This window comes from Rutilus rutilus (genome assembly GCF_951802725.1).
Source record: "Rutilus rutilus genome assembly, chromosome: 15".
NCBI lineage: Eukaryota > Metazoa > Chordata > Actinopteri > Cypriniformes > Leuciscidae > Rutilus > Rutilus rutilus.
Window position 1 is genome coordinate 22,644,396 of NC_140220.1, and position 24,370 is coordinate 22,668,765.

At 38.1% G+C, this 24,370-nt stretch overlaps 2 protein-coding genes across 5 annotated transcripts in view; both read left to right on the top strand.

The window, feature by feature from the left end:
- The first annotated feature begins 229 nt into the window (after nt 1-229).
- On the top strand, nt 230-2,237 carry coa7 (cytochrome c oxidase assembly factor 7). Its single transcript, XM_084433238.1, has 3 exons — nt 230-619; nt 696-836; nt 1,697-2,237. The coding sequence occupies exons 1-3, from the start codon at nt 514-516 to the stop codon at nt 2,137-2,139; spliced, it is 690 nt and encodes a 229-aa protein (XP_084289364.1). The 5' UTR covers nt 230-513; the 3' UTR covers nt 2,140-2,237.
- Nucleotides 2,238-3,622: 1,385 nt separating this feature from the next.
- ralgps2 (Ral GEF with PH domain and SH3 binding motif 2) overlaps nt 3,623-24,370 on the top strand; it is a 138,335-nt gene continuing 117,587 nt past the window's right edge. For 2 of the 4 annotated variants that reach the window (XM_084433356.1, XM_084433359.1), the window contains exon 1: nt 3,623-3,805. The gene's annotated coding sequence lies outside the window, so the exon portion shown is untranslated. The remainder of the gene's footprint in view (nt 3,806-24,370) is intronic. The other 2 variants (XM_084433357.1, XM_084433360.1) reach the window with 1 other exon arrangement.

The following is a 24,370-nucleotide window of genomic DNA, read 5'->3' on the forward strand; positions in this document are numbered from 1 at the left end:
GCAAAATACAGCATTATTTTGTAGATGCAGTTTTTGGTTAACATAATATTAGGTCTACGATCAATTGTGATAGTTATGATATTCATTCGAATTCAATTTAGATATTTTTTTAAGTACATTTTATATCCACAAATGCTATCTGAATATAAATGTGTATGTGAACGCATTCCAGCATACTTGAGCCACGAAGAGACAGCACAGTGGGCGGGGCCTACGGAAGCCCGTTGGTGACTTTGAGCGAAGTAGGAAACGATCTTTGACTGGCTTCAGTGCATGTGTAGCTTTAGCACATCGTGCTGTAACGGTTTCACAATTGTGAATGTCTGATAACGCATGTCTAAATTGAACTAAATTAATTTCTATGTCTTAGACTGACGCGTTTATTATTCCTTTATGTCATTCATTATTCTGTAACTGTATGTTCTTGCACAACTAATCAGTGAGCAAGGTCAAAAGTAGCTTGACGTGAGACATTCCACCGGTGTATGTAAGTGATCGGAGATCGATGAGCACATGGCCGGGTTGATTAACTTTGAGGACGAACAGGAGGTCAAGCAGTTCCTGGATAATTTAGGAGTGGAGTACAGCTACCAGTGTCACCGGGAGAAGGATCCTGAAGGTCGGAGGAGCTGTCCGTCTCGAGCTGGTGCTGAACTGTGAGAGAGAGCTTCATGTGTTCCTCTTCTGTTTAACAGGGTGTCAGAGGCTGGCGGATTACCTGGAGGGTGTGAAGAGGAACTATGAGGCCACAGCCCAGGTTCTCAAGCACAACTGCGAGGTCAATGGCCATGGAGAGAGCTGCTATAAGCTCGGGGCTTACCATGTCACCGGCAAAGGTAAAGACAGTTTAGGAAAAATCCCTCCCACGAACCAATATTTAGTAATATTATACATTTTTATTATAAAATTGTATTTGTTTTTATTGCCAAAAATAGTGTAATCTTTTGAAATTCTAACTGCATAATTAACTTGCAGTCCTAATGTGATCCTACTGGATCTTTTCAGAATCTCAGTTCGTTCTTTTAAAGGGTTCTTGTTTGATATCCTTACAATTTGATTCAAAATATTTTAGATATTCAGTTATTTTTCTTTTATTATTTTTGACAAAGCAAATCTGTTTTGAATCTGGTTATTTTTTGAAAAGTATGTTTTAACATTTATTTTCATTTTTAAAATATATGTAAATCCTCTAAAATATCTATCTATCTATCTATCTATTCAAAATGAATTCAAATATATAAATGATAAAATTATTGTTATAAATTCGAAAATAAAATTTCCTCCTAGAATGATCATTTTTATGAAGCTCGTATATTTAAGTTCAGTAATTTCACTTAAATGGCAATGAAAATTACCTATTAATTGTCATTTAAGTGAAATTATTGAAATTAAATATACGAGCTTCATAAAAATGATCATTCTAGAAGAAAATTTCAGATGGCATTTAGAGGTTTTTGCATCTGAACTCTTCATATATATATTAAGATTATATATAAAGATTATATATTAAAATAAGTATTAATAATGTTAATGTTATAAAATATATATATATATATCTAAATAACCCATAGCAAAATCTCAAGGGAGCCAGTGGAGAATAAGTCTTCCGGGTTTTGACGTCACGACTGCAACACTCTAATAACAACAGCTTTCCACAGCTGACATTTGAACAACTGACAACTTCTTATGACCTCAGGTGGTGTGACGGAGTGTTTAAAGTCGGCGTACTCCTGCTTTATGAAGGCATGCAACACCAAAGGGAAGAAGTCTGTGGACGCTTGTCACAACGTAGCACTGCTGGCCCATGACGGGAGAGGCGTGGAGGGGGGCACTGACGTACAGGTGGCCCGACAGTATTACGAGAAGGCGTGTGAAGGAGGCTTCGCCCCCAGCTGTTTCAACATGAGCACACTTTTCATCCAGGGAGCTCCAGGGCTGGACAAAAACATGCCATCGGCTCTAAAGTACGCCCTGCGAGCCTGTGAGCTGGGACACGTGTGGGGCTGCTCCAATGCCAGCCGCATGTACAAACTGGGCGATGGGACGGAGAAGGATGATCAGAAAGCAGAGGAGCTGAAGAACAGGGCTAGGGAACTCCACGGACAGCAGAAAGAAAGGCAACTGAAATTTGGGGAGTGAGATAACATGTTATAACAATGACTATTATTCTGCCTTGCTGTTTTGATATCACGGATATAAAAGCAGCATAAATAATGTTAATAAACATAATTCTTTGATGCTGTTGTCGTAACTGATTAATGTCTGAGGGTGATTTTGTTCATCTAGGTTGATGCTGATATAAGCTAATATATTACTGAAAGTATTTCCATCAGATAATCTAGACTGTGAGAGAGAGTTATCATAGAATTATAATTAGAGATTATCTAAATGATTACTATTCTCTGTTGGACTGAATTAGAATTGCATCCATGGAAATCAGTAGGTTTTATTTATTTTACCAGGTGCTGTACGTAAAAATGGCCACTAGATGGAAGCATACTCAAGCTAAATTGAATACGCACAGACAATATCGGGGTTCCTGGCAAACTTCTTATCTATTACAGATTGCAATGAACATTAGTTTCTTCTCTGACACAGACTAATCCTTTGATGCTTTAAAATGTCCACTTCATTCCGTTGAATTTATTCAACATAAATGGCATACTGCATTTAAGATGCATTTTAACTTAATTTTTAATTTCCCCCTCATCGTCTCCTTTTAACAGTATTACATCATGTATGTGTGTCCGCCACATGTGAACAAAACACCATTTATCATTGTTTACAGCATCACTATTCAGTATTCATTGTAATCCAATTCCCAAACAAATGACTCTAATGAACCGGTTCTTTTCATAAACATTCAGCGCGACCAGTTTAGTAGCTAATAATTCATTCAGTTATTTTGACTCACCCAAAAGAACTAGAAAATCTTTCTGCAAGCAGACGAAGGTCGCTATGTTTTTTAATTCACTGAAAATATATTTTTGTTTTGTTTTTTTGGAATCAGATTAAACCGGTCGCGCTGAATGTTTCTGATTCACTGAAAAGAATCGGTTCATAAGAGTCATTTATTCTGGAATCAGATTAAACGGTAATTTACTACTCCCTGATGTCACTGTAGTCTCTGTAGTGTTAATCCGTGGTGTTATTGTATAAAATGATTGAATGTCTGAATTAAGTTCAGGTTATAAGGTTACTCTACATTTCGTTATTTAGTTTTATTACATATATTCATGAATTATTGCTGCCTCTAAAATGTCTAAAAACTCAACAAAAGTCTGCAAGTACTTTGCAGAGTACTTTGGCAAGTACTTTAAATATAAGCGACTCCTTGGGGCAGAAAATACACTATTGTTGCATCTATTTTTTTCAAATATTTCTTCCTAAAAGTATTAAAAACAATAATTTATGAATTCGTTGAATCATTGCCAGCAGCTATTCATATGATGCTCACCTCTAATGACACCGCCGCAGCAGCAGCAGCCCGAAGCCACGCCCTTTCTCAGCTGTTCTCCAATAACACCGCAGCAGCAGCAGATTGAGCCAGTAGCCCCCGCCCACCTTACGCTCGCCTCCAATTACAGCGCAACAGTGTCGGACTGAGCCCGTAGCCCCGCCCACTGTCGGATCAACGGACACACACACACACACACATACACATTTGCCGCTCCTGCTGGAACATTACAGGCGCGCGGCTGTTGTAGCTTCATATTGTTTATATTAGTTTGCTGGACCTTCGCCTGCAGCACGGAGTAACGGTCGCAGCATCCTCGCGCAGGAGTTAAGCACGGAGCGTCAAGCGGTGAGTTTGACGCCTTTGAATTTGTGGTGATGCGCAGTGTGTGGTTCTGAGCGGGCTGTTAGCTAACAGGCTACAGCAGCAACACGCCTATGATGAGATTAACAGCGACCGGAGACATGCGGTTAACGGACTGAAGATGCCACTGTTTGGGAGGGAATTGATGTGCATGTGTGTGTCATGCGCTGGCTGCGTGTAGTTGGCCGACTTTTGCCTGCTCAACGCTCGGTTCTTCTGAGAACAGGCTACGCTTTTGCGCCTGGTGTAGGTGTGTGTGTGTGTGTGTGTGTGTGTGTGTGTGTAATAATCTGCAGGATTAAGTTTATTCTCGTGGTTGATGGAGGTGGATCACTGAAGGATAACGGTTGTTTGTCTGGAGGGGGGTTCACTTGCCCCCCCCCCACCCCACTCTGATTCGGGGTGTGTCACACTCTCTCTCTCTCACACACACACACACACACACTCCAACAGAGGTTAATTTCACTCCCTTGCTTCTTCTGAACAAGCTTATATCTTCCAAAATCGTCCATGGTGAGCATATGTTCTGCCAAAATAGTTACTAAATTGACTAAATTACTTCAGAAGTGTTATTGGTCACTACTGTCATCATAAAGCAGAGAAACAAAATTCTGACACTGTTTTAAAGAGATCCCATGATGTTTATGTAACTTACTGTAGGATGATTTTGCTGTTGTATTACAATATGTAACTTAGTCGCCTAGCTATTGTATTTATTTTTCTTGTAACTATGGTTACCATGATCAAGGCAGTATATGTTTAAAAAAAAATTGTAGGCGTTTTTTTGCAGATCATTTCAAAACAAAAATAAAAAAGGCAACAAAAATAATTAAAATCAGATTTTTAGGAAATCATATTGTTTACTGAACCTATGGACTATATTTATTTCTTGACCCTATTAGTTTTATTATTATTACTATTAGAGATTGTGAAATTATGTCAATACCCAGTCCTAACACTTTACTAATAGTAATATTATATTACTATTAGTAAAGTGTTAGGACTGGGTATTGACATAATTTCACAATCTCTAATCTAATGCTGTAAACTGTCAATTTTGGTGCTTTATTGCTGTTTATTTTTAAATATAATAATCAACACACACATTTTTTATTTTTTTTTAACTTGAACTGGGGCGCTACAGCGATCTGTCACATTATGAGCACGAAAATGGCATTTATTGTTTGAATTTCGTGATAAAATTGACAGAATTTGAAAGCTGAAACTTTGTTTCATATGAAAAGTAACAAAGCTGATTGGATTGGAGATGCTTAGTAAAGTTTTGTGACTAAAAGATAGATTTTTGCAATTTAAGAATAATAATCTTCATCAAAATGAAGACGGAATCAAATCAACTAATCGATATGGTCAACCCAGCCCTAATAAGCCCTATAGAAATAAGTGTGTTACAAAAGCATCTGATGCCCAAGATGTTGAAACGTAGACCATGTTCTGAGCCACAGTGAAAGTGTTTATACTGAGTCTTTCTGCAGTAAACTCAAGCTAAAAGACATAAATTACGACTGGCTCAGCACTTATTGATCATATATGGAAATGAGGCAGCCTTTCAGGAACCTTTTGTCTGAATAGAGCACTGTTAAATTATGAATTCCCCATAAATCAAAGTCAAAGCCCAAAACTGTAATGATCAAAAGAGGATATTGGCCATTAAAATGTGATTTAAATACTGGGCAGTCAAGGGTTGAGGATTTTGAAACAATATGCTCCGATATGCTGGGTTATGACTAACTCATAATCAAATGTGTCAATACAGGTTGGTTTCAGGTTGACCCATTTTTATGAACGTTTATTTACAGAATGAATGTGTGTTTGTTCAGGGTCTTTCTTGATGCTTAAATTCTCTGTTAAAATAGGCTACTTTGGTGCTGTCCAAAATGGTGCATTTTAGGGTGTGTTCACACTTGTAGTTCAGTTTGTGAACTGACCGTAACTCTATTGCCCTCTTGACTATTGCCTCCACAACAACGCAAGAACGTCTTTAAACATTGCGTTTGTGTATTTTGCAGCGTTTCACGGCACTCTAAAAATGCGCCGCTCAAGTTTAAGTAAGTTAACGCGTCTCTAGAACCTTGCGTTGTGTTTCATTCCACTGACTTGTCTCGTGTTTTTTTTAACAGCAAAAACGTGTTCTGTGTGAACTGGCCCCAAGTATGTACAATGCAACCATGGTTTGCGGTGCGTTTGGCCAAACACCTGCGTTGAATGTTTCTGGCCTAAAGAAGAAGTATAAATGTGTTTGAGTCCCTCTGGTAATCAGATCACAACTGTATGCAAAGGTTCAATTTCCTTTGTTAAATATAGCTTGGGTTTTATGAAGCGAGTTATAGTTGAAGCGAGCATCTGCCATTGCTTTAATCCCCATAAACACTCTCACTCTGTTGCTTTCCTTCTCTCTTTCTGCATGTCTGAGCGCTTCCTGTCTCTTTTATAAGAAAGCTTTGTCCTTTTCAAACTACTGCAAGGCAGATCCTGGTGCTGCTTCGAGCTGAAACACTGCTCCAGTGCAGCTGTTCTTAGATGGCTGCACAGGTGCGATTCCTGACTTCACTTTGGTGGGATTCCTGTCTTCTGACTTCAAGGGTAACTCTCGCCAAAATGCAACCTAGGGTCTTTTTGTTAATCTACCCGAGGCAAACTTTCGTTTAAAAGCATAATTAGAATGGAAACTCCACTTTTAAGTTTGACCGTATTTTCGTTTTCGGTCAAATTGCCTTTTTTGAATGGGAGTGCTTGGGGCACTTCTTTGATAGCATAAAAAATCGCTATTTTTTTAAAACACTAAGAAGGCTAAGGTTAGGACGCTTACACACACACACACACACACACACACACAGACACACACAGACACACTACAGTCTCATGTGTGAACCACGTCTTTTTGGGCAACCGCGTAAACTAGTGTTTTTCCGCCACAGCCAGTCATGCCGCATACACTGACATTTACGAGATTAACCCCTTAGGTATCGAAATTTGGTACCGAAAAACAAGACAATGTTTCGATACTCGAAAGTATCGAGACTATTCGGTCAGTGCCTAAAAAGTATTGAACTCGATACCTAGCCCTACTTAAAAGTGGCGTTTCCATTGTAATTATACTTTTAAAGGAAAGTTTGCCTCGGGTAGATTAACAAAAAGACCGTAGATTGCATTTTGGCGAGAGTTACCCTTTCACTTTGTTTCCTGGGGGTGTATTACAGAAAATTTCTATCTTAGGTCTTAACTTAAGATATGATACGTTAATTTAGGATTTTTCACAAATTGTACTACTGAAGCATATCTTAACTTGATTTAGGTTTTTTATCTTATTACAAAATCTTATTTTATGTCTAGTTTATGCCCTAACCCCCCTTGCATTGCAAACAAGCAGAGACGTCATTCATGATATGGCGGGGTGGAGTTATGAGGTTTTACCGACAGTTTGAGGAGCCAATAGAGTTACGAGGTTTAGTCACAAGTTCTTTTCAATACTTTTCACTGGTTAGATGTTTGCAAAAACCCACAGACAGATGTAAATGGTGACCAATATAGTAGAGCTGCACGAATCTGGATAAATTGAGAACCATGATTCATTTTGTTTCAAACAGAGATCACGATTCTGAACCGACAACTAAACCAAATAACATGTAATTTACAAGAGGTTAAATGATAAAATGGTAATTGCTGCAGTCTATTTAAAATGTTTATTTAATCTGAATGATTTTTTTTTTTTTACGGGTTGAGTGAATGATTCAATGACTCGCTCATAAATACTTGTTTCATTACTGGATGATTTAGAGTTTTTGAATGAATCTTTTGAATGAATGATTCAATGGCACAGTTTTTTTTTTGTCACTCGATACAATCATTATTTGAAGCGTCAAGTTACTTTCAAAAGGTTATTTACTTTTTTAATTTTGATTGCTTCCGTAGACATCAGTGTTTATATCCAAACTATAAACTTTTATCCCAGTTCTTCTGTGATGATTTTATTCAAAAATGTGCATGCCGTTTCATACCTACACATGACATTTGCTCTCTCTGGGTCAGCGTCAGGGTTTTTTTTTTTTTTTCATGGTGTGAGAAGGATGCTGAAGGATGGACTATTTAGCATTACATGGACTTGAATGTTTTGAACGTGAATATTATTGGGTGCCTTGTCTGTTGCCTGTTGATCATTTCTAACCCATTCTCTCTGTGGCTTCCAAGGTTAGGCTAACTCATCAACAGCCACCTAGATAAATGTTTTGAAAAACAATATTTATGGCACACACACATTTCTAGTTTCAACATTATTTGTTGTTCAGATATTCCTCTTTAAAAGAAAAAAGTATTAGCTGTATGCAAATTGACCCACATTGGGTTTTTGATAGGGCTCCACGATAAATCGCAATTTACATGAAATCGCACTTAAACCGATTTGCCCTATTGCGATTTTGAAATCGCAAATGCTGCGATTATTTTTATGCTCAGGGCAGGCCATCCTTAAAAATATTTTGGTTTGCAGTAACAGCAAAAAAAAAGAAAAAAAGGGTCGGTAGGTAGGGCTATTTTTTTTTTTTTCAAGATTCAATGAAAAAAAAAATTGTCATGGTGATTACGTATGAATTTAAACTAATTTGCATATCGTGACGTCACTGACTGGGTCAGAATCAAGAAAGAAGCCACTAGATATCAACTAAAGTGGATTTTCAGAGGGAAACAAATAAATTAAATTGACTTTAGAATTCACAAAATGACAGTTAATTGCATTAACATGCAATGTAATACCTATGAAAAAAACATGTTAATGTGTTACATTAACAATGCATCTCTATTTAGTTTTTCACCGATGTCTAGGGGCTGTTTACACCAGGCCACTTCATGCGTTTTCTCAGATCGGATTGCTGTCTGATTTTCAAAACGATTCCATTTACACCTGGTTACATAAATGTATGTTGTTGTTTTTTTTGCGGATATAAATCCGATCTTCAATCCCGCTATATGCAGATTTAATGGAGTGCACGTCACCGAAAGCAACAGTTATGAGATGCATTATTTTACTGATCATCAGCTAAAATTTCTGAATCAAAGCCCGCAATAAGAGAAAGCGGAAACAGCCAGGTAAGATCATTTTGTTTCTTTACATTTAATGAAGATGATTGTGTGTTAAGCGTCAGCGACTTACTTTCACTTTGGTTTGCGATAGTTTGCACGTTGGTTTAATGAATAGATGCTCAGCTTCTCATCAGCGGCGATGCGTGTTGCAGTAGCGTCGTCATATCTGACATTACATATAGCCTATAACACGCTCTCACATGTTTATTTTTTAATAAACCATATTCAACAACATATAAAAATGAAATAATCTTTAGAATGATTATGAACCATGACAGTGAATGAAACGAAGCGAACTTAGCCTGCAGGCCGTAGTGACATGCGTAAACCAATGGTGTAAACATAATCATAGATGACGCGCCACATGGGATTTTATTTAAAAGAAAGAACGTAGCTTATGTTTGTATGTAGTTCTAGGCAATTTATATTCACAATACTTAATAACTAATATTATTTTATTGCATTTGTATTAGTTGTTTGAAGAGTTAAAAAAAAATCGGTCGGTCTTAACGCAAGTTTACAACCGGCAAGTCGGTCGGACTAAAAGGGAAAAAAAATAAATAATTGGGTCGGTACTAAATTGATAGGGTCGGTCGGGTTACGGCAAACAAGAATATTTTTAAGGATGGCCTCAGCTTGTCATCTAAAATCACTGTGAGTTTGAGTCACTTATAACTTGCATTTGAAAAAGCAACACGCGTTAAACATCTTTCCCAACATGAGAAGCATTTATGAGCCTCTTGTCCAACAAAAGACAACATTTAATAACATGCTTTTACTCCAAACTCACTTCATAACGACAGTTGAGCTCATCCTTCTGTGAGATGATGTGGCTTCTTACACAGAATAAGGCAGTCGTGTGTTTATTAGTCATGTGTAATCAATCAAAGCGTTTCAATCTTCTGTTTATTCAGCTACAGCAATAGTATGATGCCCGATAGAGATTTCCTGGAATGATGTGCGTTATTGCACTTCTGCGGCGGAGCATATTTGGTGCGTGTGTGTGTGAAACGCTCTCTGGCGTTCAGATGGAGCAGCGTTTACTACCGATCAGCCGTGCTGCACTGACAAGCTGCACAGAAAATAATCGCAGCCTTTGCCAAATCGCGTGTGGTTTCATTGCAATTAATTGTGCAGCCCTAGACTAGTTTTTGACCACTGATAATGTGTACAGTTGACCAATTTAGACATGGAGCCACATTTAGATCTCCAAATCTCTGGAATTGAACTATTTAGAGCCTTTAAAATGAAGATACTAAAAGAAATTTTAGTTAAGAACCAGAATATAAAAGGATATTAAGATTTAATGCTGTTTGCATTACAGGCATGCAAACTTGGGGCAAAAAACTCAAGAAGCGCTTTTTTTTTTTTTTTTTCACCGTTGGCATATAATGCGAAAAAGGAAACAGATTTTACTGATAGACACTAATCTCTACAGTAAAAAAATAAAATAATAAAAAATTCTTAATTTTACGTACAGTGTCTCTCCTATGACAGAATACTTTGAAACTGGTTTACCTAGCTAGAAAAATATTCTTTTGGGTAGATCTACTCCTAATGGACACAATCTGCATTGACTTGTCTTGTATGGATGCGAGACCCATCTGGCCTTGTGCTTTCTGCTTTACAACGAAATGCGATTATTCACAGATTACATTTGTGAAACGGGACCCCCTTCCACAAGGGCCTACCTTTCAACTGTGTGTGTGTGTGTGTATGAGGATTGTAGGTCCTGTTCTGCTTTGCTTCCCTGCTCAAATGACAGGGGTTTTCTGAAACTCAAGATGAGCCTCCTCGCAGGATGGGCGTGTGTGTGTGCAGTCGCTCACTTGAATGAGGCCTTGTGTTTACATTCTGTCCGTAAGTGATTCTGTAATGTGCGTACATCGCTCTTCTTTGCATGCCTCTCGTGTGCGAACGCTCATAACGGTGTGTGTTGTAGGGAGAGCCAGAAAGGATGTGTATTTTAAGCTACAGGGTCATTTGAAGCCTTTTCCTAACATCTGTTGTGTTAACGGGCCCGTGCCTCTGTCTCTGTGGCTATTTGTGCTTCTGGTCTCAGTCACATAGGCTGCGAGGTTAAGCCGAGAGACTCTTTAATTAGTCTAATGATCAGGGCACTCGCTTAGACATTACGGCAGCTGTTTCATTAGTCTTTCGCATCCCAGGTTCCCTGTAATTTAAGAGTTGACCAGTATTTTCACAGGACGTTGTTTATTGCATTACTGCAGTGATTACTAAGTTGTCCACGTTTCCATTTTGATCTGACAGTAAAATTGGCTTTAGTGAGCTGCGCATTACTGCAACTGTGTAATTTGGAGGACTGTTCCGAGACCTGTAGTTATGTTACAGTGAGGGTAACAGATTATAGTTCCTTCTTGAGTGCTTTTTTTATGGCTGTTTCAAAGGAAACATGGGATATGTTTGTTTGAAGGAGTGAACTACCATGCTACTCTTTATATGTTGAAGCTATACTGTGCATAGAATAGCCAGATCAACTTATATTTGTGAAAAAATGTATAAAACAGAGAAAATTAAGAGGAGGACTATATCCCACAATGCAGTGTACTAGGGCTGTAGTAGCTATCGATTATTTTAGTAATCGAGTATTCTACGGATTATTCCATCGATTAATCGAGTAATCGGATAAATGGTGGTAATAAAAATAGATCCAAGTGAACAACAGCCTTTAAAATGACTTAAAAATACAAATAGGTAACACTTTACAATATGGTTCATTAGTTAACTACCTTAGTTAACATACTAAGAATGAACAATACTTCCACAGCATTTATTAGTCTTAGTTAATATTAATTTCAACATTTACTGATACATTATTAAAATCAAAGGTTGTATGTTAACATTAATGTACTGTGAACTAACATGAACAAAAAATTAAACTAAAATGAACAAAGATTAATAAATACAGTTACAAATGTATTGTTTATTCTTAGTTCATGTTGGTTAATACATTAACTAATGTTAACTAATGAACCTTATTGTTAAGTGTTACCTAAACATATAATAACAAGCAATAATTATTTGTTCAAATAAAGTATCAAAGTAATCATATGGGTTTTATTAAACAACACTGTTAAAATACTTAATGTAAAATAAATGATATAAAATATAAACATAACTTATGTACATTACGTTAAAAAATGTCCGCAGAGAGTGCCAACGGCCTGGTTACACTAAGGCATGATCAAATCCTTGTTTAATATTGACCAAACAAAATTTAATTCAAATGTAAACTTAATCTTTAATATTTGGTCACTTCTGTACGATAGAAATGCAACAGTTGCTGTAATTTCTTGAACAAGAACATGTGCAAACTCAGTGCAAGGGTTAAACTTTTATTTTGAAATCGCGATGAACAACAATTCGCATCTATTTCAGAAAGATATTTATGTATTCTCCTGTGTTGGCGTAGATTTACAAATTAGTTGCGTTATGAATCAAACGGCGCACACTGCGTGCAGATGAACGTTATAAGCCACACAAACTCACAGCATGCAAAGATGGAGTTTGAGAAACCCGAGACGCTGACACGCATATAAATGATGACAGTGCAACTATGAAACGCGCGTCAGAAGTTTTGCGTTCCCAAATGCACATTATTGGAAACCTAAACAAACTGCACATGCAGAGACTGATATGTGTGGAGCAGCGTTTACTGTGAACAGAGCTGAGGTACTTTTAACACAATCTGCACGCATGTAAATAAAGCGTTGTGCTTCTCTGTGAAAAAATATATATTTCGCATATTTTTAACTAAATCACAGCCTTTGTGATTTCATGATAGCACTAAGCTATATTATGATTGTAAATGGTTTTAAATAGATCGCGTAGCCTTAGAAAACGGTGTAATAATGCGGTTCATATGTATTCTCTGTGGAAAGCGCCACTTCCGGTATTTTGCCGGTTACTCGACACAGGTAAATTGCAATCGAGGATTTTTTCAAATCGAGGAATCGTTACAGCCCTACAGTGTACTCAATCTTTCATTTCCATTGAAAAAAATATATGGTTAATAATATTTAATAATTGCAATACTATTTAAGAATATAACTGCTTTTACTAAATGGTTGCCCAGCTATCAATCAGAACTGGCCAGTTTTTGCTCAACACACCATCATCAACTGGACGTTTTTTATTTTTTTATTTTGGCTGATATCTGTTCTGGTCTTGTCACACAAACTGCATTGCAATCATTTTCCATAATGCCATTTGTGTGGAAATATTACAAAGTCTTTAAACAGGACATTAACAGGCCAGAGACAGGACACGCTGAAGACGGACTCAAAGAGGAGAGTAGAGACGAGAAAATACTGTACCAGGCGCAGCAAGCTCACTGGTCATGATGCTCGAAATATTGGAAGAAAAATATAATGATTGAGTTGAGGGGGTGGGGGTTTATATGAATTTCATCTCTGAAGGGAACTGACTGTTTTCAGAAGTTTCAATGCCATTTTTTCTTTTACCTCCATATAATGCCAATTAAAGTAGAATTTATAAGCGCAGCGCTGCTTTGTGTACAGCACTAACAGAGGAAACGCTATATCGCTGCTGTTTCAAAAGCGCCACCTACTGTCAGAGAGTGAAATTGCATTTTCATTCAGTCCGTCTGCTGTTTTTGTTTCATGCAGACTCATAATTTTACAAATTTAAAGTCAGACCATTCTGTTTTTGCTTTAAACAAATCAGTAACCGGGTCCGGTATCGGCCCATTTGCTTGTAAAAAATAATTCGATTCGGCAATGAAAAATAATGATATGTGCATCCCTAGCTTTTACTTTACTTTTGATCAAATAAATGCATAAACAAGGTCAAAGCAAGGTCAAGAGTTTTAGAATGCCATGTGATGCGTGAGCCACGGCGAAAGACACGAGTGCAATGTTCATCTAGCACACGTCTACATAGAAAAGTAGTGCAATGGATATTGAAAAACGTGTTCAGTTTGAACGGCCTCGCATAGTTAGTCGCATAGTTATGTGCATCGACTGCATCCTGTCACCGTAAACTGACCTGCCAATCATATTATCACAGTTAACTGGCTGTTAACTGATTGATGATTGGGATGCAGCAATAGATTATTGGTCTGGTGATCTATTGCACATTGTTCAGTATGCAGCAAGCAGCACACTAGTATTCATAGCACACTAGCAGCAATCATGACCGTCTGTTGTATAACAGTTGATGTTTTTGTAACAGAACCCTCTGAAACATGCAGGCTTTCACTCTTGTTCTGGATTGATGTGCTGTAAGTAGTTTCCAGGGTAACGTGAGTGGCAGTCATGCAGTTGGCCATAGAGGAAGTGAGAGGTGATGAGGACTATCAAGACTGTCTTGTCTGTCTACCACAGTAGCAGCTGAGACTAGTTACTAGGAGCCCATATGATCTCACAAAACACTTTCATGCTGATCTCAGAGGCGGTCTTTGTCTCTTTATTGGCATGGAATTTAAACTTTTTGTCATCTGTTTTTAACATTACAACTTTAAGGCCTGTCTAGTGTTGTCACGATACCAAAATTATTGTTTCGATACCGATACCAACTACCAAGTCAAGTATTGCGATTTCGATACTTTTTCGATACTTTTCCTGAAATGGGAGAAACATATAACACACTAATAAATGAACATATGAACAGCAGATATATTAAACATTTGAACAAAATATGAAATATCAAAATATAAAAAATAAATTAGAGCAATGACATTCAAGGTAAAATAAAAATAAAAAATTTAGCAGCATTATCTCATTTATCATAAGAAACATAAGAGTTACCAGTAATAACTTTATCTTGATTCTGAACTTTGAATAAAAATATGAACAGCGATTATATTAAACAATGTTTAATATTGGTAACATATGATAAGCCTCATTGGTGATACAGTGAGGAAAATAAGTATTTGAACACCCTGCTATTTTGCAAGTTTTCCCACTTAGAAATCATGGAGGGGTCTGAAATTGTCATCATAGGTGCATGTCCACTGTGAGAGACATAATCTAAAATAAAAAATCCAGAAATCACAATGTATGATTTTTTAACTATTTATTTGTATGATACAGCTGCAAATAAGTATTTGAACACCTGAGAAAATCAATGTTAATATTTGGTACAGTAGCATTTGTTTGCTATTACAGAGGTCAAACGTTTCCTGTAGTTATTCACCAGGTTTGCACACACTGCAGGAGGGATTTTGGCCCACTCCTCCACACAGATCTTCTCTAGATCAGTCAGGTTTCTGGGCTGTCGCTGAGAAACACGGAGTTTGAGCTCCCTCCAAAGATTCTCTATTGGGTTTAGGTCTGGAGACTGGCTAGGCCACACCAGAACCTTGATATGCTTCTTACAGAGCCACTCCTTGGTTATCCTGGCTGTGTGCTTCGGGTCATTGTCATGTTGGAAGACCCAGCCTCGACCCATCTTCAATGCTCTAACTGAGGGAAGGAGGTTGTTCCCCAAAATCTCGCAATACATGGCCCTGGTCATCCTCTCCTTAATACAGTGCAGTCGCCCTGTCCCATGTGCAGAAAAACACCCCCAAAGCATGATGCTACCACCCCCATGCTTCACAGTAGGGATGGTGTTCTTGGGATGGTACTCATCATTCTTCTTCCTCCAAACACGTTTAGTGGAATTATGACCAAAAAGTTCTATTTTGGTCTCATCTGACCACATGACTTTCTCCCATGATTCCTCTGGATCATCCAAATGGTCATTGGCAAACTTAAGACGGGCCTTGACATGTGCTGGTTTAAGCAGGGGAACCTTCATGAAATCATGCATGATTTCAAACCATGACGTCTTAGTGTATTACCAACAGTAACCTTGGAAACGGTGGTCCCAGCTCTTTTCAGGTCATTGACCAGCTCCTCCCGTGTAGTTCTGGGCTGATTTCTCACCTTTCTTAGGATCATTGAGACCCCACGAGGTGAGATCTTGCATGGAGCCCCAGTCCGAAGGAGAGTGACAGTCATGTTTAGCTTCTTCCATTTTCTAATGATTGCTCCAACAGTGGACCTTTTTTCACCAAGCTGCTTGGCAATTTCCCCGTAGCCCTTTCCAGCCTTGTGGAGGTGTACAATTTTGTCTCTAGTGTCTTTGGACAGCTCTTTGGTCTTGGCCATGTTAGTAGTTGGATTCTTACTGATTGTATGGGGTGGACAGGTGTCTTTATGCAGCTAATGACCTCAAACAGGTGCATCTAATTTAGGATAATAAATGGAGTGGAGGTGGACATTTTAAAGGCAGACTAACAGGTCTTTGAGGGTCAGAATTCTAGCTGATAGACAGGTGTTCAAATACTTATTTGCAGCTGTATCATACAAATAAATAGTAAAAAAAATAATATATTGTGATTTCTGGATTTTTTTTTTTAGATTATGTCTCTCACAGTGGACATGCACCTACGATGACAATTTCAGACCCCTCCATGATTTCCAAGTGGGAGAACTTGCAAAATAGCAGGGTGTTCAAATACTTATTTTCCTCACTGTATATTTGACATATGGGGAGAGAGTTGTGGAAGGCCTATACTTCATGTTAAACATAAATATATAGCAGCAAAGACAACGTCGGTGTTGACGGCAAAATAGGCTACAGAATATTTCGTTCTGTATTGAGAGGTGCAATATTTGAAAATCGATAATATTTTTTTAAATTACATTTATATTGTATTTATGTCAAAAGCTAGAGACTTTCAAACATCAAAATGTCATTTATTAATATGTATTCGTAGAAATACATAGAAACATCTTTCCCTATTCTGTTTTGCCTGGGAACGCTTCCAAAACGCTTGCGTGTCGCGTGAAAAATAGGCGTCGGTTCTATTTCTAGCATGCGCGCGTTTTCCGCGCGTCTCGAGCTGTGCCTGAGACTCGTGTGGTCACGCAGGCAGTTAACATGGGAGCCGAAATAAAAACGGACACGCCACGCAGCCAGTGTGTCGCCGGCCTTACAAATCTGGAACGCGGTCATTCTTAGAAGTATCGATAGGCTACTAATAAATGTAGGAATCGTGATGTTTTTCATTTCCGATTTACTTTTGAAGTATTGGTGCACCGTGCAACAGAGCAAGGTAGGCAAAGTACTTCCATATGTCACTCCTCGCGTCATTTTTTTTCTACGATGTGGACCACTTGTGCTCTCACAAGCATCCATCATCTTTCTATAGTGTTTTGTCACATGACACTGACAGCGGCAGGTTCTTTGCTGCGTGCGTCAGGGAAAAAAAAAAACACAGACGTCCATAGGGAGGTTTTTTTTAATTTATTTTAAGTATCGATACTGATAAATGTAGGTATCGTGACGTTTTTAATTTCCGAGTATCGCGATACTTTTGAAGTATCGGTACACCGTGCAACACTAGGCCTGTCTACATTGAGTTTGCTGGAACAAAATCACACGAAATTATGAACTATTCACAAACTATTTTTTTATTGATACTTTTCGGTTTCAGCAATTAGATTGTCGCTTTGCTAACACGAAGTATAAAACACACAGGACAAATATTGTATAGGCCTAATAGTAATTTTTTTCACAACATTTTATTAGTTTTCTAATAAAATGTTAGCAGGTAATTAAGGTAATGGTACTTTTTTAAGCATAAAATACACAGCGTAAATATTATGTAAAATAATATTTTTTACACTAAACCTTTTTATTGATACATTTCGGTTTCAAATGTTAGCATGTTGCTAAGCTAACAGTACATTAAAAACATAACATGCACACCATAAACATTGTGTAAAATACACTTTTATGATTTGTATTGGCTTATTTAAAAGTAGACATTTCAAGCTTTCTATAGATATATTTCTAATGTCTGTGAGGCAAGTAGGCTATACACTGAGTTTTGGTTCATTTTTGTGACGTGCTCCAGGTCATGGAGACTGAGACGGCAGAAAGCACACCCTGTTTTTTGTATTTATTTTACAAAAGCACAAAAAAGCAAGATTGAGAAACAAGCTAGAGCATAAAAAAGAGAAAGAAGAATTGGATTTGTATTTTCATTGAGTTTCCTTCAACTCATTCTTTGCTTCTGCGTAAAGGAAATATAAAATTCTGCGTTAAAATTTGTTTACAAAGTGTCTTCAGGGCTCGAATTTCGGCGCGGGATTATAATGCATAATTTGAATCATTCCCGCAGAGGTCTTCCCCTTAGAATGTGGGAAATTCCCGTAAACATTGATTAACTTTAGCATGTAGGTTGTAGTAGTCAATTAATCCACACGGATTATAAAATCAGATCAGTCATTTTAAAACTGTCTGCAAGACGCAATTTCACAAACAGCGTGAGTGATTCAGCAGTGCTGCGTCTTTGCTGTCTCGTCTCTCAAAATGGGTTGCACAAGGCAATCGTCAACCGCGCTGCAGGCGGCGATACTACACTCACGCGTTTCGGAGTCGGGACATAACGGAATTGTCACTTGCATAATCGAGAGTAACTAAAGTTTACCATTTGCACGTCTTAAGTAGGGATGCACCGATCCACATTTTTTCACTTCCGATCCGATCCCGATACCTGAAATTGGATATCGGCCGATACCGATACTATTCCGATACCAGAGCTGTGTTTGCTTTAATATTATTATTATTATCATTATTGTTTATTTTATATGATGCTGAAATAAACTTCTCTCAACAGGCAAGTAATGATATGTTATGTACGTAGCCTATGTATGCATGCATGTCCCAAAAGGCAACTTGAGGTAAGTAAGTTATAAGGTCAGAAAAGGAAGTCAGAAAAACAGGAAAAATCCCATTCTGAAAACAAATATGCAACTGGGGGTTTCAAATTGATTGTCATGTCAATATTTATTACATTCCCAAAATGTCAAATACTTGCATCTTGAAATATAAGAAAAGTGCAAGTGTAAAAATCTTACACACACACTATCTGAAGGGTGATCCTCGCTCCGATGCAGTAAATGCTCGATCAACATCAGCATCGTGCAAACAGACAAGCGGATTTTGCCTCAGACGCGCGTCGATTTCGCTTCAAACTTTTGCTTTTTACGCACGTAAATTTTTCTCTGGACGCGCGAATGGATTCAAAATATTCAAGCGTCCAACTAGACGCGAATTTGACGCGCTATTCGCGTTTGGTGTGAACGCACAGAACGTGGTGCTTTTTTAAATGTTTGATTGCGTTCGTTGTGTTGTATGACGCGAGGCATCTTCAAAGTACTCTGAATTACACCTTTGCAAACATTGCATTTTGCTGTCTTGCTCTGCGGTGTTTCCAGTGTTAAGTATTTCCACACAGCGGACGTTGTTGGCTAGCCGCAAACTGCGGAATGGATTTCCTGAGCGGGAGCGTGTCTCATAACTCGGTGTCTCATTGAGCCGCGCCTCCGTTCAGGAAATCCATTCCACAGTTTGCAGCCAGCTAGCAGACTAGCCGGCGGGAATCACTTTTGGAGTCATTTCAGCAGACGTTAAAGCGAGCGCAGACATGACTCATGGATATCGGAAATCTCCGCAGGTTGGATCGGGAAAATCCGATACGTGAATTACGCTGGTATCGGGTCCCGATACCGATACTGCAGTGGTTCTCAACTCCAGTCCTTGTGACCCACTGCTCTGCACATTTTGTATGTCTCTCTTATCTGACACACTCAGTTCAGTTCATGGAGTCTCTCCTAATGAGCTGATGATCTGGTTCAGGTGTGTTAAATAAGGGAGACATACAAAATGTGCAGAGCAGTGGGTCACGAGGACTGGAGTTGAGAACCACTGCGATACTGGATCGGATCGGCCCCATCCCTAGTCTTAAGTCTTACCAGTTTAAACATTCAAGTGATTTTAAACTCTTTAGTACTCGCGCACTCTCTTAGAGATGGTTTTCTCTGCACATACAGTATTCATAGGGTAAAGCCGCCTCGCAAACAGCTTGTGAGTAACAAAAGTTCTTTTTCGTGGATTATATCGCTTTAACAGTTAAAAACATGCGAAAATCATGTCACTTTCTGTCTTGGTGAGTATCCTCTAAACACAGTCGGAGATGATTCGGAGTAATTGATCATTCGGAATTGATTCGGAGTAATTGATCATTTAAATAACACTTGCCTGATGGCTTATGCTACCGCTAACTCGGACGTCGGGGTCACTTGCGTTATTTGGGAAAGCCCGTAAAAGTCCTGGCAGAAAGCAATGCATTTTTTTATATTTTTTCTGAAGTGTTGACAAATTATTGCTAACTAATAATTGTTGCAAACTGGTACTACCAACAAACATTTGGCTCGAGGTCATGGTGCAAAGTAGCCTGACTACTGTACGTCAGACTTCCTACTTCCACTCAATTTCATTTCGCTTCTGTAGTCAGTCTGAGATAGCAGCCTATCTTTCAGTTTTCCAGCGGCCTTCGGACGGCCGGGCCAATCAACGAACAGAGGGCGGGCTGAGAACCGTGACGTTGACGCTGATTGTACCGTGGATGCGTAGATTTACTTCACATAATCTGCAAAAGTCGTTCACAGCCATGTTTACTCTGGTATTTCGCTCGATGGTTTTGTTTTCGCATCATACATGTGTTTACAGTGGAAGTTAGATGCGGCTGAGCATGCGCATAACACACGCCATAACCAAACGTCATGTGATTGGCTTACGGGTAACCAATGATTTTAAACTTCAGACAAGCGCTCTGTCTACGAAGCAAAGCGAAGTAGCAGAGTTTGGTATTACCAGGCTAGGTGCAAAGGACCCTAGGTTGAAATTACTCCGAACCATCCCTTTAAATAACGCATGTGACAGTAATGAAAACAGCAATGATAAAACACTAGCTCTTAAAGTGACAGCAGCCACATGTGTCTGTCATTCAACAAAAGATAGGCTATTAATCCTGATTCCTTAAAATTACAGCTATGTATTTAATTTAGTCAGGAATACTACCCAGTGTTATTTTACATTTGATTACTTTATTCAGTTTCTGTAGTATTTCTGAATACTAGTGTTAGACTAAAGCAAAAACTTTTCTGTCTTTATTGGTATCTTTATTCTATTGTGTTTATTTGTGCTACTTTTTTCAATGTAATTCAAAGATTGAAATCAAGCTTCCTTGTGTTGTGTAAATTCTTAAGAACAAAATTACCCCATTGTAAAAATGCAATGAGTGAAAAAACATTTAGGGGAGATAAATGTAATATAAAATGTCTAAACTCCCCCCTCAAATAAAAAAATCCCCCCATAAGAATCACCTAAGAATCACCATTTTCCAAAAGGCCCTGGTCTTACAAATTAAGTAACCTATCTTTTGGAAGAGTCTTTTGAGTCAGCGAGCACCACATTAGGTTTTGGAACAGAGCAAGAGTCTGAATGCTTTTCCCTGTTGATCATCAGTTTAGTTAAACTCTGTTCTACCACAAACTGAGTAAAATGATGACATATGGACTGATGACGCCGTCACTCATGCAGCTGTCAACGACACATTCACGTGATCCCCTGACATTGACCTCAGGCACTGCTAACAGTTGGCTGTACCTTTCATTAGTTTGTTCATTCAAGAGCGCACTTACAATGGCATGTATGGGTGCAATCTATAACCTTTCATCTACTTTTTGGTCACCTTGTATGGTCAGTTTGCACGCATGTGAGAGAGAGGAAGAGCATGTACTTGTGATCCTTGTTTGGTTATGTGTGGGATCTTGGCTCTTGGGATGGATTTGATCAGTGGTTCTCAACTAGTTTTCCTTCAGGATCTAGACTGTTCATGACCCAATCACTACAGACCTGTAACCCTCTATCTGAGAACAACTGGGTTTGATACACCCTATTTCAATGTTGTGTGTGTCTGTGGTTATGTGGGAAAGACTAGTGGTTATGATGTTGATGGTGTCAGCTGTAGAGGGTGATTGTGTGCAGATGTTGCATGACACTTTGTTATGGGTCAATAGCAAATAAGAGTGTTCATAATAAAGAAAAATAAATTTTCTTTCACATGTAAGAACTGTAATATAGCCTAGTAAAATAGTTTGCAAGTATAAAATATTAAACGGTTAGTTCACCCAAAAATTTCAATTCTGTCGTTAATTAGGCTACTCAACCATGTCGTTCTAAACTCGTAAGACTTTCATTCATCTTCGGAACACAAATCTTTTTGATGAAATCTGAGAGCTTTCTGTCCCTCCATTAACAGTCTACTCAACTACCACTTTGACACGTCAAAAAGTGCATATTACCATATAAACATTGATCAGCGACCATAAACAGAAGCTCAACCGAACCTGATTGACGCACGAGAACAAACCTCATTGGTTCTTGCAGAAGCTCAAACGTGCCGCGTAACACGACAATGAACCTCATTGGTTCTTGAGGAAGCTCAAACGTGCTGCGTAACACGAGAATGAACCTCATTGGTTCTTGAGGAAGCTCAAACGTGCTGCGTAACACGAGAATGAACCTCATTGGTTCTTCTTGCAGAAGCTCAAACGTGCTGCGTAACACAATGAACCTCATTGGTTCTTGAGGAAGCTCAAACGTGCTGCATAACACGAGAATGAATCTCATTGGTTCTTGCAGAAGCTCAAACGTGCTGCGTAACACGTGAATGAATCTCATTGGTTCTCTCACATCAAATTTAGCCTTTTATTCAAATATAAACATTCATCAACTCACACAGTTCACATACATGTTGTGAGTTGATGAATGTTTATATTTGAATAAAAGGCTAAATTCAAGCTGTTCGTCATATATAGCAATCGAGTTGATCTTCAGAAAATTTGGACTATTTAATCATTTGTGTTTAGAAAATGAACGAAAGTCTTACGAGTTTGGAAAGACATGAGGATGAATAAATTATGACAACATTTACATTTTTGGGTGAACTATCCCTTTAATATATAAAAAAAAAAGAAAAAAAAAGGCAAAAATCATGTATTTTGAAATATTAAATATAACCAAGTTTTTGGGGAGTTGCCCAACATGGAAAGGGTTAAATTAACTGATATTTAAAAAGAGTTATTGACAGTCATGAAAGGTCATCATTAATATCATTTCCTGTTTTTTTTTTACACGTTTCTGCATGTTGGTCACACCACATGACTTTGATTTTTCGAACAAAAATAAGCAGTGAAGCAGTTTTGTTGAAATTGAATTTTTTTCAATTGTAATTGTTGTAATTGTTTTGTAATTATTGAAGTAATAATTATTTTAATAAAACTTCATAATGTCCTGACATTTTTTACTTTACATTTTTAATTCAGAAATTAAAAGCATACACATAATATAAAGGGTGTATTCAAGTCATTCTAAGTATGAATTGCATTTGTAATATATATTTTTTTTATAGATCCAGACAAAAATAATTAGCAGGTATCAACCGTGTGTGTGTGTGTGTGTGTGTGTGTGTGTGTGTGTGTAATATACAGTGCCCTCCACAATTAATGGCACCCCTGGTAAATATGATCAAAACTGGCTGTAAAAAATAAATCTGCATCGTTTATCCTTTTGATCTTTCATTCAAAAAATGTGCAAAATTCTAACCTTTCATTGAAGTAAAAGAATTGAATGTGGGGGGGGAAATCACATTATGAAATAAATGTTTTTCTCCAAAACACGTTGGCCACAATTATTGGCACCCTTTTATTAAATACTTTTTGCAATCTCCTTTTGACAAGATACCAGCTCTGATTCTTCTCCGCAACAAATTTTTGTGTTGATTTTGATGTTTGTTTTGGATCGTTGTCCTGATGGAAGATCCAACCACGGCCCATTATAAGATTTCTAGCAGAAGGCGTCAGGTTTTGATTTTTTATCTGTTGATATTTGATATATCCACGATGCCATGTATCTGAACAAGAAGTCCAGGACCTTCAGCAGAAAAATATGCCCACAACATTAAAGATCCAACGGTATATTAAATTGTACACATGAGGTACTTTGTATCCTTGTGTTCACCAAACCCATCTAGTGTGTTTGCTGCCAAAAAGCTATTTTTTTAGTCTCATCTGACCACAGAACCCTGTGCCGTTTGAAGTTCCAGTCATGTCTGACATACATTTGCTGGAGTTTGTTTCTGGAGGAGCGAGGAGGATTTTTCTTGAAACCCTCCCAAACAACATGTGGGGATGTAGGGTCTTTCTGACCCCAAGACTCAACTAATCTCTGCAATTCTCCATCTGTGATCCTTGAAGAGTCTTTGGCCACTCAAACTTTCATCCTCACCGTGCATTAAGACAATATAGACACACGTCCTCTTCCAGGCAGAATCGTAACATCTTTAGTTGATTTGAACTTCTTAATTATTGCCCTGATGGTCAAAATGGGGATTTTCAATTCTTTAGCTATTTTCTTACAGCCACTTTCTATTTTGTGAAGTTCAACAATCTTTTGCTACGCATCAGAACTATATTCTGTGGTTTTACTCATTGTGATGGATGATTAAGGGGATTTGGCCTTTGTGTTTCCTCATATTTAAACTCCTGTGAAACACGAAGTCATAGCTGGACA

What these genes read in the sequence shown, in the direction of transcription:
- coa7 (XM_084433238.1), top strand. Translation starts at nt 514, where the DNA reads ATGGCCGGGTTGATTAACTTTGAGGACGAACAGGAGGTCAAGCAGTTC. An exon ending in CCGGGAGAAGGATCCTGAAG is followed by an intron (nt 620 to 695) that starts GTCGGAGGAGCT and finishes TCTGTTTAACAG; the next exon opens with GGTGTCAGAGGCTGGCGGAT. An exon ending in TTACCATGTCACCGGCAAAG is followed by an intron (nt 837 to 1,696) that starts GTAAAGACAGTT and finishes TTATGACCTCAG; the next exon opens with GTGGTGTGACGGAGTGTTTA.